Here is an 18,307-nt window from a genome sequence, read left to right on the forward strand (position 1 = left end):
CTGCACAAATTTTGGTTGGGGAGGGAGGGAAGGGAGAAAGGTGGATCACTGCTGGTCCATGTAAAGGTTGTGTGTATGTGCAATATCTTCCATAACTGGGAAATTAGCCTCCCTTTTAAGGTTATGCTGAAGTGTTGGGCAGTTTACAGGTGGGAGTTGCTCATCCCAAATTTACAATCAGTAAAGTCACTCAAAGATATACATAGATGACCTGGAAGAGGGGACAGAGTGTAGTGTAACAAAATTTGCAGATGACACAAAGATTAGTGGGAAAGTGGGTTGTGTAGAGGACACATAGAGCCTGCAAAGAGATTTAGATAGGTTAAGCGAATGGGCTAAGGTTTGGCAGATGGAATACAATGTTGGAAAATGTGAGGTCATCCACCTTGGGAAAAAAAAGCAGTAAAAGGGAATATTATTTGAATGGGGAGAAATTACAACATGCTGCGGTGCAGAGGGACCTGGGGGTCCTTGTGCATGAAACTCTTTTGAGTTAAACTGCAAAAACATAAAACATGTATCCGTGCCACCCGACCTGGATGACACACACAAGACATTTACAAGGCCCCTTTTTTATTTATTTATTTATTTTTTTTTTTTGTGGTTTTTTTTTGGGGCACTAAAATCAAATTTTTCCTTTTTCCAGTGCCCCCTATAAAAGGAGAGGGGGACACTAAAAGCACCGGCAATTAAAACAAATTAAACTTTAAAACGTAAAATCAAATTAAAATTTGGTTGCCGGGCGTGATGATGCACTCCAGTCCCTCCGGTGCCCACCTCTCGCGGAAGGCCGCGAGCGTACCGGTGGACACCGCGTGCTCCATCTCCAAGGACACCCTGGACCGGATTCCTTGTGCATGAATCCCAAAAAGTTAGTTTGCAGGTGCAGCAGGTAATCAGGAAGACGAATGGAATGTTGGCCTTCATTGCGAGAGGGATGGAGTACAAAAGCAGGGAGGTCCTGCTGCAATTGTACAGGGTATTGGTGAGGCCGCACCTGGAGTACTGCATGCAGTTTTGGTCACCTTACTTAAGGAAGGATATACTAGCTTTGGAGGGGGTACAGAGACGATTCACTAGGCTGATTCCGGAGATGAGGGGGTTACCTTATGATGATAGATTGAGTAGACTGGGTTTTTACTTGTTGGAGTTCAGAAGGATGAGGAGTGATCTTATCGAAACATTTAAAATAATGAAAGGGATAGACAAGATAGAGGCAGAGAGGTTGTTTCCACTGGTCGGCGAGACTAGAACTAGGGGGCACAGCCTCAAAATACGGGGGAGCCAATTTAAAACCGAGTTGAGAAGGAATTTCTTCTCCCAGAGGGTTGTGAATCTGTGGAATTCTCTGCCCAGGGAAGCAGTTGAGGCTAGCTCATTGAATGTATTCAAATCACTGATAGATAGATTTTTAACCAATAAGGGAATTAAGGGTTATGGGGAGCGGGCGGGTAAGTGGAGCCGAGTGCACGGCCAGATCAGCCATGATCTTGTTGAATGGCGGAGCAGGGTCGAGGGGCTAGATGGCCTACTCCTGTTCCTAATTCTTATGTTCTTCCTGGTTCGTACATTGATCAAAATCATTGGTTTAATTGCAGTTTTGTTTTAAATACAAAAAATATTTAAATAAAAAGAGAAACTGCTAAAAGGTGGAAGGGAAAAAAGTTGCATATCTGGGGGTAAAATTGGGGATTTTCAATATTAAAAATTCTTCTGTGTTTATTGATTATATATGTTTTAAAGACTTGAATAATCCATCAAAAGGCAAGTGGGAAGGATCAGAGGAAAATACACTTCAAACTGCTGTGTTTGAAATAGACATGAAAGGAAATGTTTCGAGCTGTCAAGTTTGCACTTTCTCATGAGAAGCTTTAGAAACCGATTAGAATAATTTTAGCATCTGAAAATTTAAATGAAAGTCTCTTCAAACTTAAAACAACAAAATAAACATAGCTTTGAATTTAGTGGCATTCAAATTGATGTTGCTTTGGTGCATTGAAGCCGTCCTATCACATTTGAACACGGTAAAATGAGTTGCTGGTCCTGGCCAAGTGTGCACAGAAAATCACTTTGAGGTATCCAAGTTGCTAATCTAGAAACTGTATTCAAGTGAAAGCTTATTTTGTGTTGTGCTTTACTGTCTCTAGTTGTAGTTCCTCTCTTTCTCCACGCCCCCCTCCACATTCCCACTTCCATCGATGTTTTCAATGCATTTTGCTTTCATAGAATCACAGAATGATACAGCACAGAAGGAGGCCATTCGGTCCTTTTTGAAGGTTATTATTGAACCTGTTTCACCCTTTTCAGGCAATGGATTACAGATCATAACTTGCTGCATATAAATTTAAAAAAATCTCTCGCCTATGGTTCTTTTACCAATTACTTTAAATCTGTGTCCTCTGGTTACCAACACTTCTGCCACTGGAAGCAGTTTCTCCTCAGATACTCTAACAAAACCCTTCATGATTTTGAAGACCTCTATTAAATCTCCCCATAACCTCCTCTGTTCTAAGGAGCACAATCCCAGCTTCTCTAGTTTCTCCATGTAACTGAAGTCCCATTTCCCTGGTACCATTCCAGTAAATCTCTTCTCCACCCTCTCCAAAGTTTTGACATCCTTTCGAAAGCGTGATATCCAGAATTGGACACAATACTTCAGCTGAGGCCTAACCAGTGTTTTATAAAAGGTTTAGCTTAGGTTCCTTGCTTTTGTACTCTCTGCTTCTGTTTCTAAAGCCAATGATACTGTGTGCTTTTTAACAGCCTTCTCATCTTGTCCTGCCACAGTCAAAGATTTGTGTACGTACACCCCCAGGCCTCCCTGCTCCTGTACCCACTTCAAAATTGTACCATTTAGTTTATATTGCTATTTAAAAGCTTTTTCCCATTTCATCCCTTGCAAATGCTTTCCTGAAGCCAATGTCTACGCTGTAATACAAATGTTAGGTGGTACTGGCCTCCTGGTATTTTACCGAAAGCCATTGTTTGAGAATTTGAATAAGTGTCAGCAGACTGTTTGACATAGATGCATAACTGCTGGATTCAATCCTGTCCACATGATCAATTCCAACATGGGTTGGTAATAGTGATCAGATATAATAATTCTGTAGGTTGTGCATGTTTTCTTTTTGCCCCCTGCTCAGTCCTGATGATGTAGCCAGTTCTTTACATTCCCTGAGTTTGGCCACCCAATGCAAACTAGGGACTTTGCTAGTGCATATCACTCAGTTCAATGGCCATGTGATATATTGCCCATTGAGCCTTTGGGGAGATTGGATCATTTTTAATTGTTTCTGTTCACTTGTTCTTGACCCTTTTCAGACAAGAACCAAAAGAAAATATAACTTCACAATTGGGTTGGGGAGAGAGCAAGAGAGCGTTGATGACTTGCTCCCTAACCTCTGCTAATACTACCAGTGCACAGATATGAGAATCCTTATTGTTAAACATAAGAAATAGGAACAGGAGTAGGCCATTAGCCCCCTCTAGCCTGCTCTGTCATTCTATAAGATCATGGCTGATCTGATCATTGACTCGGCTCCACTTCCCCGCCCGTTTCCCATAACCGCTTATTCCCTTTTCGTTCAAGAAACGATCTATTTCTGTCTTAAATGTATTCAATGTCCCAGCTTCCACAGCTCTCTGAGGCAGCAAATTCCACAGATTTACAACCCTCAGAGAAGAAATTCATCCTCATCTCTGTTTCTAAAATCATGCCCTCTAGTTCGAGTCCTTCCTTCTCTTTATGGAGAATTGCTTTATCCACTTTGTGGCTCCCCACAGCAATATAGCTGAAATGAGAGATGCTGTGTGTTGATTTGCTGCACTGTGCTACTGTTGCATCAAACTCTTGATAGGGTCAATGATGGAAAAGGAAGTGTACTGCTCAAAGCATGGTGTAGGTGCAAAATGCTCTGACTTGCCAAATGTTTTTTGTCCCTGTGACATTGCATTGGAGGTTTATTTACCAGCTTCTGCCTTGCCTACGTGATCCAGTTATCTTGACACACTTCTGCTTCTTTTGTGTTGAAGTAGAAATCAGGTGGAGGAAAAATATCATGTGTATATGAAGACCAATCCATGATGAATTCCAGGTGTGGTCTGCCTTACTGGTTGATTTTAGGCTTGTACATGTGTTTCTGGTCTTGCATTCCTGAGCGGTGTTTGAGCTAGTTTAAGCACCAATGTTTTAATTCACTCTGACCCTATGTTTAAGGAATTCTGTGATCTGGTCGGAATTCTAATTGCCTGTTTGAGGTTGGATTACAGTTTTGCAGTGCAATACTAAATTAAAGAGCTTTTTGATTTAAGTATGTGTGGTGGTGAGGGAGGGAGAGGGGGGGTGGGGGGGGGGGAGGGGGGAGAGTGATGGTTACGAAGGAGTAGCATATTGATTTAATTTGTTCATGTTTGTTCGTATTGCCCTGTTCCATTTGTAAAGATCGTCGTGTGATGAATTCACCATTTGGAAATGTTTAGACATAAGAACATAAGAACATAAGAATTAGGAACAGGAGTAGGCCATCCAGCCCCTCGAGCCTGCTCCGCCATTCAACAAGATCATGGCTGATCTGGCCGTGGACTCGGCTCCACTTACCCGCCCGCTCCCCGTAACCCTTAATTCCCTTATTGGTTAAAAATCTATCTATCTGTGATTTGAATACATTCAATGAGCTAGCCTCAACTGCTTCCTTGGGCAGAGAATTCCACAGATTCACAACCCTCTGGGAGAAGAAATTCCTTCTCAACTCGGTTTTAAATTGGCTCCCCTGTATTTTGAGGCTGTGCCCCCTAGTTCTAGTCTCCCCGACCAGTGGAAACAACCTCTCTGCCTCTATCTTGTCTATCCCTTTCATTATTTTAAATGTTTCTATAAGATCACCCCTCATCCTTCTGAACTCCAACTAGTAAAGACCCAGTCTACTCAATCTATCATCATAAGGTAACCCCCTCATCTCCGGAATCAGCCTAGTAAACTGTCTCTGTACCCCCTCCAAAGCTAGTATATCCTTCCTTAAGAAAGGTGGCCAAAACTGCATGCAGTACTCCAGGTGCGGCCTCACCAATACCCTATACAGTTGCAGCAGGACCTCCCTGCTTTTGTACTCCATCCCTCTCGCAATGAAGGCCAACATTCCATTCGCCTTCCTGATTACCTGCTGCACCTGCAAACTAACTTTTTGGGTTTCATGCACAAGGACCCCCAGATCTCTCTGCACCGCAGCATGTTGTAATTTCTCCCCATTCAAATAATCTTCCCTTTTAATGTTTTTTTTTCCCCAAGATGGATGACCTCACATTTTCCAACATTGTATTCCATCTGCCAAACCTTAGCCCATTCGCTTAACCTATCTAAATCTCTTTGCAGCCTCTCTGTGTCCTCTACACAACCCGCTTTCCCACTAATCTTTGTGTCATCTGCAAATTTTGTTACACTACACTCTGTCCCCTCTTCCAGGTCATCTATGTATATTGTAAACAGTTGTGGTCTTAGCACCGATCTCTGTGACACATCACTAACCACCGATTTCCAACCCGAAAAGGACCCATTTATCCCGACTCTCTGCTTTCTGTTAGCTAGCCAATTCTCTATCCATGCTAATACATTTCCTCTGACTCCGCGTACCTTTATCTTCTGCAGTAACCTTTTGTGTGGCACCTTATCGAATGTCTTTTGGAAATCGAAATACACCACATCCATCGGTACACTTCTATCCACCATGCTCGTTATATCCTCAAAGAATTCCAGTAAATTAGTTAAACATGATTTCCCCTTCATGAATCCATGTTGCGTCTGCTTGATTGCACTATTCCTATCTAGATGTCCCGCTATTTCTTCCTTAATGATAGCTTCAAATGTCAGTGATGGTTTGTTGAGAAGGAGGAATATTTTTCCACTGTGCTGATGTTTTGCGGTTTGGATTACAGCTCCTGCCACCGTGTTCCTCCGTGGTTTTCACCTTTCCTCCAACCTGGTTTTCCCAGTACTCCTTCCTTAAATGTTTACACCAGTTTCTTAACAAGTTGGGAAGGGTCTTTAAACAGAAAAATGCTGGAAATATATTGCAGATTAGTTAGCATCTGAAAAAGAAAAGGAGGTTAATGTCTTGGGTGGAGCTCTGCTGAGGGGTCCCATCCAAAAACAATTAATTAATGTATCGTCTTTCCCTTTCAAATGGTGATTGACTTCCTGTGTATTTCTAGCAATTTCTGTTTTCCTGAATGGTGTTTTTTTTGGCTAGGGACTGCTGTTGTTTTTGAGTAGACATACAGGAAGTGATATACGATGATTATAATTCAAGTGGCATAAATCTATTCTAAAATTTGATCTGAGCAGCCGTCTGGAAATGTCATTGGACCTTTTGAGTTTTTTCAGCTGATATAACTTTTATCTTTGGGGAAAAATAATTTTGTTCCACGTGTATTTATTTTGAGATGGCCGTGTCCTAACATCGCGACTGATATATCATTAGCTGAAAAGATGCTACATAAAGGCTTTACCAGCCTCTCTGAACCTCATTCGAAATTTTATGGATAGAATTTTTGAGTAACGCTTCCTCATTGACCCTCAAGAGCAAACCTTTATTTATTGTGTTATGGCTATGTAGCTGAGTGGTGCTCACCACTGTGGTTGTTAATGCTGTGTGAGACGTGTTGGATCGTGCACTCAAGTAAAACTCATTGTGTTTGAGTAATGTATAACATGGGACCACAGTGATGAGCATTGCTGGCCAAGAATTTGCAGTTGTAATGACGCATTTGTCATCATTACTCTGTAAAATTGACAGTAACTTCTGGCGTCCGTGCATGCACAGTTAAATGGGGAAATCTGGAAGTTGCTGTCAGTGATGCCCTGCTCCTCCACAGGGTGCGCTGTCGCAGTCTTCACAGATGGAATTAATTAGAAATCACTTATTTTACGTGAACTTCAAATTTTTACGCACTATTCTCACTAACAACCCATGAAAAAGTTACGCCTTGTTGAATGAGGTGTAATTGAGTTTTTAAAGCTGTACTAAGTCATAATTACCGCTTAACTTTTCTGGCCTTGGAAAAACTAATTTTATATTGTGGAGTGTAATTTTCCCTCTTCCATGATAAAAATTCAATAGATTTTAATTTTCTTAATTCAGCTTCCACCTTAATCTCGTGTATGTCCAATCTTTATTTTACTTTCTGTTTAACAAAATATATACAGATGAAACCTGCTTTTAACTTCCTGATTTGCTGTCTGCAAATTCCTCCATGTGATTGCCTGCTCAACTGGCTTGATTACATCACTGTTGCTGGATACTACAGATCCCCTATCGATGGTGCTAAATGGAAGGTCACGGTGGAAAAGGGAAAATCGGCGCCATAGAGTCCGCTAAAAGTTTGTGGGCAGCGTTCTTCGATGTCAGTAGCGATTGTCGTCACTTCACCGCTGACTGCAAAATCCAGGCCTTTGTTTTTCAAATTTATTTTTGTCTTTTCCATTCTCCCTCCTTGAGAAAACTTGTATTATCTAACCTTTGTTAGAAGTGCAAGATGGTGCCTTCAGTAACTCCTGTTTGAGGTACATTTGGTCATTGTTGGTCAGGTTTCCATGCTCCAGTTAATTTTTGTCTTGGCAGCCAGAAGTAATCTTGAAACAAAAGCTGAAGTGCTGATCGTTTTGTCCAGGATTTGGACTCTCTTATTTGAGAACAAGTACTAGTCTAGTTAGTCTCTCTGTCTTGGTCATAGTGTTAACGGATGCCTTGCATTCATTTAAAGAGGCACAACATGAGTTTTGAAATGTACATTGTTTGTGGTGGGGGTAAATTCCAAGAATGCAATTGGCTAAAGAGGCCTGTTATTTTCAGTCTTGGTTGAACATAAGAACAGAAGAATTAGGAACAGGAGTAGGCCATCTAGCCCCTCAAGCTTGTTCCGCCATTCAACAAGATACTGGCTGATCTGGCCGTGCACTCAGCTCTACTTACCCGCCCAATTCCCCGTATCCCTTAATTCCCTTATTGGTTAAAAATCTATCGATCTGTGACTTGAATACATTCAACTGCTTCCTTGGGCAGAGAATTCCACAGATTCACAACTCTCTGGGAGAAGAAATTCCTTCTCAACTCTGCTTTAAATTGGCTCCCCCGTATTTTGAGGCTGTGCCCCCTAGTTCTAGTCTCCCCGACCATTGGGAACAACCTCTCTGCCTCTATCTTGTCTATCCCTTTCATTATTTTAAATGTTTCGATAAGATCACCCCTCCTCCTTCTGAACTCCAACGAGTAAAGACCCAGTCTACTCAATCTATCATCATAAGGTAACCCCCTCATCTCCGGAATCAGCCTAGTGAATCGTCTCTGTACCCCCTCCAAAGCCAGTATATCCTTCCTTAAGTAAGGTGACCAAAACTGCACGGAGTACTCCAGGTGCGGCCTCACCAATACCTTATACAGTTGCAGCAGGACCTCCCTGCTTTTGTACTCCATCCCTCTCGCAATGAAGGCCAACATTCCATTCGTCTTCCTGATTACCTGCTGCACCTGCAAACTAACTTTTTGGGATCCGGAGGTGGGTGGGGTGGTTTGACCCATCCACCTCCACGGAGGTGTGTGGGGTTGCTGACCCATCCACCTCCATGGCACGAACCTGGTATTGCAGTACTTCCAGGAACGGTGCTTGGGCTCTAGGCCTTTTGGCTAAGAGCATTAGCGCAGGGTGATCCTTGATGTGTGCAAGGTGACCTCTGGCGTTTGTGATCTGACAAAGAATTGGAAAGATTGGCTACGAAAAAAATAAAAAATAAAAAAATCCATGCACAAGGACCCCCAGGTCCCTCTGCACCGCAGCATGTTGTAATTTCTCCCCATTCAAATAATATTCTCTTTTACTGTTTTTTTTTCCCCCCAAGGTGGATGACCTCACATTTTCCGACATTGTATTCCATCTGCCAAACCTTAGCCCATTCGCTTAACCTATCTAAATCTCTTTGCAGCCTTTCTGTGTCCTCTACACAACCCGCTTTCCCAGTAATCTTTGTGTCATCTGCAAATTTTGTTACACTACACTCTGTCCGCTCTTCCAGGTCATCTATGTATATTGTAAACAGTTGTGGTCCCAGCACCGATCCCAGCACACTGAGTCATTAAGTGTGGAACATTAATAGCTAACTTACCAGTTAGTACTGACATTGCAGTAGATCTGCACTGGGGGATTTGATGCATGACTTAGCAAGGAAAAATATTTTATAAATTTGGCATTGTTCTGCCAGGACGAGGTATATAATATATTCCTATTGAATGCAGTGATCATTGTTTGGTTACTTGAAAGATCCCATGGTATGGTTTGAAGAAGAACAGGGGGTTCTTCCACTACCTGAACTGTTCCCCCTCAACTGATTATTCATCTTATTACGGTTTGTGAAATTTACTCTGTTTAAAATGGCTGTTATGATTGTTACATAGAAGCCATTGCACTTTTGAAGTAATTCATTTTATGTGAAGTGCTTTTGAATTAAAACTCATGTGGCTTGACTAGCAAGTAATAAGCTGTGCTCTCCAGATTGGAACTTGATGTATGCTATTGAGGAGGTGCATTGGGACCACTTTGCTGTGATCATGTGGATATAAGGCACAATTCCTGTTCTCCGAATCTGAAAGGTCCCACCCAGGCCACTCATTGGCTTTGACATTATAAATACTGCGCATGTGCAGAAATTTAAAGAGACTGCGCTTTAAAAGACTCAAAGCACAGAACAAAGCACCGCTTATGGGGAACAATACTGCTGTGTGTTTTGATTTCTTTAAAATTTGCACATGTTTTGCTGTCATAGAATATAGTCTTAATGTTCCCATCAAATGCACAAAAGTGTCCAAGGTAGCATGGTGTGACATTGCAGTGGAGCCCACCAATCCTCCGTGCCACCATAATAGAGGTAGCTTTTCGCTTGCACTAGTCGACTTGCTGAAGTACTGATTTTGGGTATTGATTTGGGGATGTGTTGAGAAGAGGTCAGTTACTTCTTTCCTGGGAATGCAAAATGAGATTGAGTCTGGCACTTTTTTGATCTACTTCAGAGTAGATGTCTACCCTGTCTTATTTGGCTGGGGCTGACATCAGATACTTGAGAGAATGGGAGAGTGTAAAAGGGTACAAATCATAACCCTTCAATTACTGTAAGTGTCAGCAGCATGAGTTCGATGGATCTATTACAAAAGTTAATTGATCAGTGTAGTGGTGTTGCTAGGAGATGTAAAATAAGATGTGCAGTAAGTAGATGAGTGGTCCTGTTAATTGTTGGGCAATTCTTTCTATTAGATGTTCACAAGTCTCTGCTGTACAATCGTATGGCTTTTTCAGCTTGTGGTCGGAGCAGGTTATTTCTTTGAGAAAGTATGGTTGTCACCTGAAGCCACATCAGTGACTTTTGAGGTGTGAAAGTATTGAATACGATTTTAAAAACAAACCTTGCACTTGGATTGTACTTTTTATCACATTTCGAAGTGCTTTGCACACAGAGAAAATGCAGAAGCCCTGTTTGCGCACACACAACTATGAGCCGATTGATGGTGTAGGTTCAGGGAGGAATGCTGGTCAAGTGAATTTCTGCCTCTTTGAATAGTGCCAGGAGATCTTTAACATTCACATGCACCACTGGAATGGGCAACTGAGGCCTCGGCTTAACATGTTTAACAATTGTATACGCCCTTGGTGCTGAAATGAGCATCAGGCAAGATTGTGCTCGGGTCCTCGACTTAAGCCTTCTGACCCTGAAGTGAAAGTGCCACTAAGTGAGCTGAACTGATGCTGATAATTGGCTCTTTTGTTGTCTGGATTTAATGAACTAATACAATTTAATATGGGGAATGCTGATCTGGATTTGTCCAAACCTTCCTCGAAACAGAACCATAGAAAATAGGTGCAGGAGCAGGCCATTCGGCCCTTCGAGCCTGCTCCACCATTCAATATGATCATGGCTGATCATGCAACTTTAGTATCCCATTCCTGCTTTCTCTCCATACCCCTTGATCCCTTTAGCCGTAAGGGCCACATCTAACTCCCTTTTGAATATATGTAACGAACTGACCTCAACAACTTTCTGTGGTAGAAAATTCCACAGGTTCACAATTCTCTGGGTGAAGAAGCTTCTCCTCATCTCGGTCCTAAATGGCTTACCCCTTATCCTTAGACTGTGCCCCCCAGTTCTGGACTTCCCCAACATCGGGAACATTCTTCCTGCATCTAACCTGTCCAATCCCGTCATAATTTTATGTTTCTTTGAGATCCCCTCTCATTCTTCTAAATTCCAGTGAATATAAGCCTAGTCGATCCAGTCTTTCTTCATATGTCAGTCCTGCCATCCCGGGAATCAGTCTGGTGAATCTTCGCTGCACTCCCTCAATAGCAAGAATGTCCTTTCTCGGATTAGGAGACCAAAACTACACAATATTCAAGGTGTGGCCTCACCAAGGTCCTGTACAATGGCAGTAAGACCTCCCTGCTCCTATACTCAAATCCTCTCGCTATGAAGGCCAACATGCCATTTGCCTTCTTCACCGCCTGCTGTACCTACATGCCATCTTTCAATGACTGATGTACCATGACACCCAGGTCTCGTTGCACCTCCCCTTTTCCTAATCTGTCACCGTTCAGATAATCTGCCTTCCTGTTTTTGCCACCAAAGTGGATAACCTCACATTTATCTACATTATACTGCATCTGCCATGCATTTGCTCACTCACCTAACCTGTCCAAGTCACCCTGCAGCCTCTTAGCATCCTCCTCACCGCTCACACTGCCACCCAACTTAGTGTCATCTGCAAACTTGGCGATATTACATTCAATTCCTTCGTCTAAATCATTAATGTATATTGTAAATAGCTGGGGTCCCAGCACTGAACCTTGCGGTAGTCACTGCCTGCCATTCTGAAAAGGACCCGTTTATTCCTACTCTTTGCTTCCTGTCTGCCAACCAGTTCTCTATCCACGTCAATACATTACCCCCAGTACCATGTGCTTTAATTTTGCACACTAATCTTTTGTGTGGGACCTTTTCAAAAGCCTTTGAAAGTCCAAATACACCACATCCACTGGTTCTCTCTTGTCCACTCTACTAGTTACATCCTCAAAAAATTGTAGAAGATTTGTCAAGCACATGCTGACTTGGACCGATCCTGTCATTGCATTCTAAATGCGCTGCTATTGCATCTTTAATAATTGGTTCCACATTTTCCCCACTACCGATGTCAGGCTAACCGGTCTATAATTCCCTGTTTTCTCTCTCCCCTTTTTTAAAAAGTGGGGTTACATTAGCTACCCTCCATCCATAGGAACTGATCCAGAGTCTATAGAATGTTGGAAAATGGCCACCAATGCATCCACGATTTCTAGGGCCACTTCCTTAAGTACTCTGGGATGCAGACTATCAGGCCCTGAGGATTTATTCTGCTCAAAATTTTGGGAGGGAAGAGAAAGGGAAGGTCAATTGTGTATTGTTTAAAACAAAAATGTGTATGTAATGTATACACTTTCTGCTCCATGCTAGCTTTATATGTTCCAGAATAATTGTCATACAAATTTTTATAAAGGAGGAGGGAAAAAAATCTTAGTCATTGGGTCTAACAAGCCTTAATTTCAAACCTGAATTTTACTAAATTTGTAGATTCCCTTTTGAGAAATGCATCTAGTTGTTAATTGCACCCCTTTATGCTATTTGCCTTCCTTCATTGTTCTACAAGTCATGTACAATATTTCTTGTGCTCTTTTACAGCCTTGGGCCTGGCCAGCTCGAGAGTTTCTCAGGAAGAAACTGATTGGAAAAGAGGTGTGTTTCACTGTGGAGTACAAGACTCCCCAGGGTCGTGAATATGGCATGGTTTACCTGGGCAAAGGTGAGTGAAGTAGTGTTCATACAAGCTGCAAATGACGCATGAACTGCATCAAAGTATCCCGTCTCTCCAATTTCACCCACTGTATATTGGAAGGGAATCACATATCATAAAAATGGCATCTCCTTTTTCCTATTGCATAGGAATATCTCCATATCCAATGAATTGATTGCCTTAATGAAAATATCAATACTAAACTTTGTCTTGCATATCAGGAGTTCAGATAAATCACACAAGTAACTTGTTTGGTAACCTCGTCATCTTAATTAGATTATAACCTTAGTTTACTTATTTGTTGTCCTCTAATTCTTAGTGTCCAATTGGGCAGGCATTAGGAAGGTCAGTTGTCCGCTGGAGTTCAGAGGGATGTTTTAAAAGTTTCTTCCAAAGTTATTTAAAAGTTTCTCTGGAGGTCTCAAAAGAAAAATTCTCCAAGTTGTTTAAAAGTTTAAACATTTTCCCAAATTGTTAAAGTTTCTCAAGTTGATTAAAAGTTAATTAAACGTTGATTAAAAGTCTAAAATGTAAGTCAGTAGTCTACAGTGTTCACCGCTAACAACCTAGGACAGGTACAGCCCGTCATTGGGCCAGACCGGCTGGCTGGCTGGCCGAAGGGACCTGGAGTGCGAGGCTGGGCCCTCTGGCCGAAGGGACCTGGAGTGCAAGGTTGGGTCAGACCGGCTGGCTGAAGGGGCCTGGAGTGCATCGTTGGGTCAGGCCTTCCTGCCAAAGGGACCTGGAGTGCATCACTGGATCAGGCCCTCTGGCCGAAGGGACCCGGAGTGCGAGGCTGGGTCACGGGCGCTACTCGGCGCCGAGCTTGCGGCCAACATCTCGCCGTAGGCAATTAGGCTCATACAGCAGTGTCAGGTCTCCAGTCATCTTGGACCCCTTGCCACTGGACCAAGACCTAGTTCTGTCTAGCCCGTCTGGTTGTTGGTGTACAGTGACCACCCCACGTTTAAAGAACTCGTGCACAGGCATCTTCCACTTCATTAACATGAAGTTCTGGACCTGGAACGTCAGGACCCTCACGGACCACTCCCAACAGCGACAGGCCGCACCGCCATAGTCGCCCGGGAACTTGGACACTTTGACATTGACATCGCCGCCTTAAGCGAAACCCGGTGGGCAGGGGAAGGCCAGCTCAAGGAACAAGGTGGAGGTTGCACCTTTTTCTAGAAAGGAAAACCAGAAGAAGAACGCCGCCTTCACTGAGTCAGCTTCGCCATCAAAATTGAGCTGATCAACCGCCTTGAAGACTCCCCCTGAGGGGTTAACGAACGTCTCATGACTCTCCGATTCACCCTATCCCAGAACCAATGCGCCACAGTCATCAGTGCGTACTCCCCAACACTCGATGCAACGAATGAGACCAAAGAGGGTTTTTATTCCAACCCCTCAACATCCCTGTCCCACATCCATGTGGGTGACAAATTGATCCTTCTAGGTGACTTCAACGCCAGGGTTGGCAAAGACACAGCCCTCTGGGGAGGCGTGATTGGCAAAGAGGGGGTAGGGAAAGCCAACTCCAGTGGTACCCTACTCCTGACAAAATGTCTAGAACATGAACTCCTCACCACCAACACCCTGTTCTGCCAGAGGGACAAATACAAGGCATCGTGGCAACACCCTCACTTCAAACACTGGCACCTACTCGACTATTTGACCGATCCAGGGATCGCAAGGATGTGCGCATCACCCGCGCCATGACAGGAACTGACCACTGCCTAATCCGATCCATCATCGACATTAACACAGCCCCAAAGCAAAGGGGACAGCAGAAGCAGTGCTGCAAAAATGTCAATGTCGGGGCACTCAACTAAGAGAACCCTATACAGCCAGCACCTCTCAGCTAACCTGGCATGCCTTGATGACCCTGAGATGCTGAATCCTCACGGTGCTTGGTCTGCCCTCCAAGCCTCCATAACCAACACCAGGACTGGTTTGATGGAAATGATCAGGAGATCCAAGAACTAATAGATTGCAAGTGCAAAGCATTTCTGAGTCTCAAGCAACAAATCAACTCTGGAGCAGCAAAACAACATTACAGGTGGCTCAAGGCTGAGGTCTAACAAAAAACCCGGAACCTAAAGAACAGGTGGTGGATGGAGAAAGCACAGAAGATACAACAACTGGCCGACAGCCACGATATGCGAGGATTCTTCATCGCAGTCAAGGCTACCTATGGTCCAAACTCTCAAGGCCCCACCCCACTGCTGGCCAAGAATGGAGAAACACTCATCAAGGACACCGAGGCTGTCTGGGCCCGCTGGAAGGAGCACTTCGACGATCTCCTCAATCGAGACTCTGCCTTTGACTCAAGTGTTCTCAACTCCATCCCGCAGTGTGCGACCCACCACCACGTCGGTGAAACCCTAACATTGCACAAGGTAGGAAAAGCCATAAAACAGCTCCAGAACAACAAGGTTACGGGAACAGATGGAATCCCTGCTGAGAAGCTAAAGTATAGTGGAGAGATGCTGTTGGCGCGGGTACGTGACCTCATCTCTCATCTGGAGGGAGGAGAGCATGCCGGGAGATCTCAGAGATGCAGTGATCGTGAGCATCTTTTAAAAAAGGGGACAAGTCCAACTGCGGCAACTACAGGGGAATCTCCCTGCTATCAGCCACTGGGAAAGTTGACGCTAGAGTTCTCCTCAACTGTCTTCTCCCTGTGGCCAAGGAGCTCCTCCCGGAGTCACAGTGCAGCTTTCATCCCCTACGGGGCACAACGGACATGATCTTTGCAGTGCGACAGCTGCAGGAAAAATGCAGGGAGCAGTGCCAGCCCTTATATATAGCCGCCTTCGACCTTGCAAAGGCCTTTGACACTGTCAACCACGAGGGTCTATGGAGTGTCCTCCTCCGTTTTCGATGCCCCCAAAAGTTTGTCAACATCCTTCGCCTGTTCCACAATGACATGCAGGCCATAGTCCTTACCAACGGATCCATTACAGGGCCAATCCACGTCCGGACCGGGGTCAAACAGAACTGCGTCATCGCTCCAACCCTCTTTTCAATCTTCCACGCTGCCATGCTCCACCTCGGTCAACAAACTCCCCACTGGAGTGAAACTAAACTACAGAACCAGTGGGAAGCTGTTTAACCTACGCTCTGTCCAGGCCAGGTCCAAGATCACCCCAACCTCTGTCGTTGAGCTACAGTACGCGGACGACGCCTGTGTCTGTGCACATTCGGAGGCTGAACTCCAGGATATAGTTGAGGCATATGAAAGCATGGGCCTTACGCTAAACGTCCATAAGACAAAGGTCCTCCACCAGCCTGTCCTTGCCACACAGCACTGCCCCCCCAGTCATCAAGATCCACGGCACGGCCCTCAACAACGTGGACCATTTCCCATACCTCGGGAGCCTCTTGTCAGCAAAGGCAGACATTGATGCAAGAGATTCAACATGGCCTCCAGTGCAGCCTTCAGCCGCCTGAGCAAAAGAGTGTTCGAAGACCAGGCCCTCAAATCTACCACCAAGCTCATGGTCTACAGAGCTGTAATAATACCCGCCCTCCTGTATGGATCAGAGGCATGGACGATGTACAGAAGACATCTCAAGTTGCTGGTGATTGGTGATATATCACCAACGATGTCTCCGCAAGATTCTGCAAATCCCCTGGGAGGACAGGCGCACTAACGTCGGTGTCCTCGCCCAGGCTAACATCCCCAGTATTGAAGCATTGACCACACTTGATCAGCTTCGCTGAACAGGCCACATAGTACGCATGCCGGATACGAGACTCACAAAGCAAATGCTTTATGCGGAGCTCCTTCATGGTAAACGAGCCAAAGGAGGACAGCGGAAATGTTATAAGGACACCTTCAAAGCCTCCCTGGTAAAGTGCGACATCACCACTGACACCTGGGAGACCCCGGCCGCAGATCGCCCGAGGTGGAGAAAGTCCATCCGGGAGGGCGTTGAGCTCTTCGAGTCTCAACGCAAAGAGCATGAAGAGGCCAAGCGCAGGCAGCGGAAGGAGCGCGCAGCAAACCAGTCCCACTCACCCCTTCCCTCAATGACTGTCCATCCCACCTGTGACAGAGTCTGTGACTCTCGTATTGGACTGTTCAGCCACCAAAGAACTCACTTCAGGAGTGGAAGCAAGTCTTCCTCGATTCCGAGGGACTGCCTATGATGATGATGAGTGTCCAATGGCTGGGACCAGTTCCAGTAATTCTTTTGATAAATTTAAATGATGGGTTGAGGCCTACAGGACGGGATGCCACTACGGTTAAAGAGGGTAGTAATTGGCCATATAAGGGTCAGAACAGTATTTGCACAGTTGTCTGTTTTTTTCTTTAGCTGGCTCCTCACTGCATACATTTCATTGCTGGCAAGTTATAAGCAGGCTGGGCTGCTTTTCTGCTCCTTGTTCTTCATTCCCCTTTTCAAAATGGACTAGTGGTCCCCACCCACTACTGAGTTGTGAAGTTAACACTACTGAGTAGATCACAAGACTACTGCACATGAGAAAAGGACGTTTATTTGTGTCTATTCAAAAAGACCCAGGAGTACTCTTCTCTTGCACCCACCCCAGTGCCCTGCCGCTCCCCCCCCCCCCCCTCAACCACCACCACCAAAAAATAAATAAATCATGGGTTATTTTAACTGATTTTTCTTTTGCCTCAACGCCTAGACTGGAAATCCATTTCATGTGTTGATCACCAAGAAAAACTTCCTGACACGAGCCTTAAATCTGCAGTTTACTAGTTTGAGCCTACTTTTGTCAGTTTATTTCGGAGCATTATTTCAGATTTCCCTTTTCTATACAGTTTACTGTATTGTATACAGGTGCAATGTCCCGAATCCAGAATTCCGAAAATCGGAATTGTCCAAAAATGGAAATTTCTTTTCAAAAGCGCATTTCAGATTGAGTCTAAGCCTTGCCGAATGACCCTCGACCCCGGCCCACGTGCGACCCGACCTGACTCGTGTGCTGTTTTAATGTCCGACCTGAAATCCAGAAAAATATGCAAACATGCACGGCCTCGGCCCCAAGGTTGCCGGATTCGGGATGATGTACCTGTACCTCAAGTCACCTCTCTGTTGCCTTGTTTCAGGGCTGTAAAGCATGATTTTCTCTACTACTTTGATGCAAGTCAGATAAGAATTAGTATTAATATTAATCGTGATCCACAGACAAATGTTCTAATCAATGATGGCATTCAGGCCACTGTTGCCCTTTATTTTAAACAAAATATGACATTTAAGCAGGTGCCAAATTCCCAACCTTCAACTAATGCTGCTGTTGGGGTTTTTAATTAAAGATTTAATGGGCTGGTTCTTTGCTCAATTTAATTTTCATGTTGAAACTGCAATATGATTTGTCTAAAATTCTTTAAGGAACCACAAATTCAAATTTCAGCTGTTATCAAAAATGTATGCAATGTATTTTAGGTGAGATGCTGGAATAATGTTTCACTGTCCTAA

At 44.2% G+C, this 18,307-nt stretch overlaps 1 protein-coding gene across 1 annotated transcript in view; it reads left to right on the plus strand.

The window, feature by feature from the left end:
• Positions 1–18,307, plus strand: part of snd1 (staphylococcal nuclease and tudor domain containing 1) — a 1,067,139-nt gene that overhangs the window by 33,209 nt on the left and 1,015,623 nt on the right. Inside the window, exon 3 of the mRNA XM_070897262.1 lies at positions 12,746–12,866. Coding sequence (XP_070753363.1) covers positions 12,746–12,866 — 121 coding nt within the window. The remainder of the gene's footprint in view (positions 1–12,745; positions 12,867–18,307) is intronic.

Source organism: Pristiophorus japonicus, chromosome 13 (genome assembly GCF_044704955.1).
Source record: "Pristiophorus japonicus isolate sPriJap1 chromosome 13, sPriJap1.hap1, whole genome shotgun sequence".
NCBI classification, from domain to species: Eukaryota; Metazoa; Chordata; class Chondrichthyes; family Pristiophoridae; genus Pristiophorus; species Pristiophorus japonicus.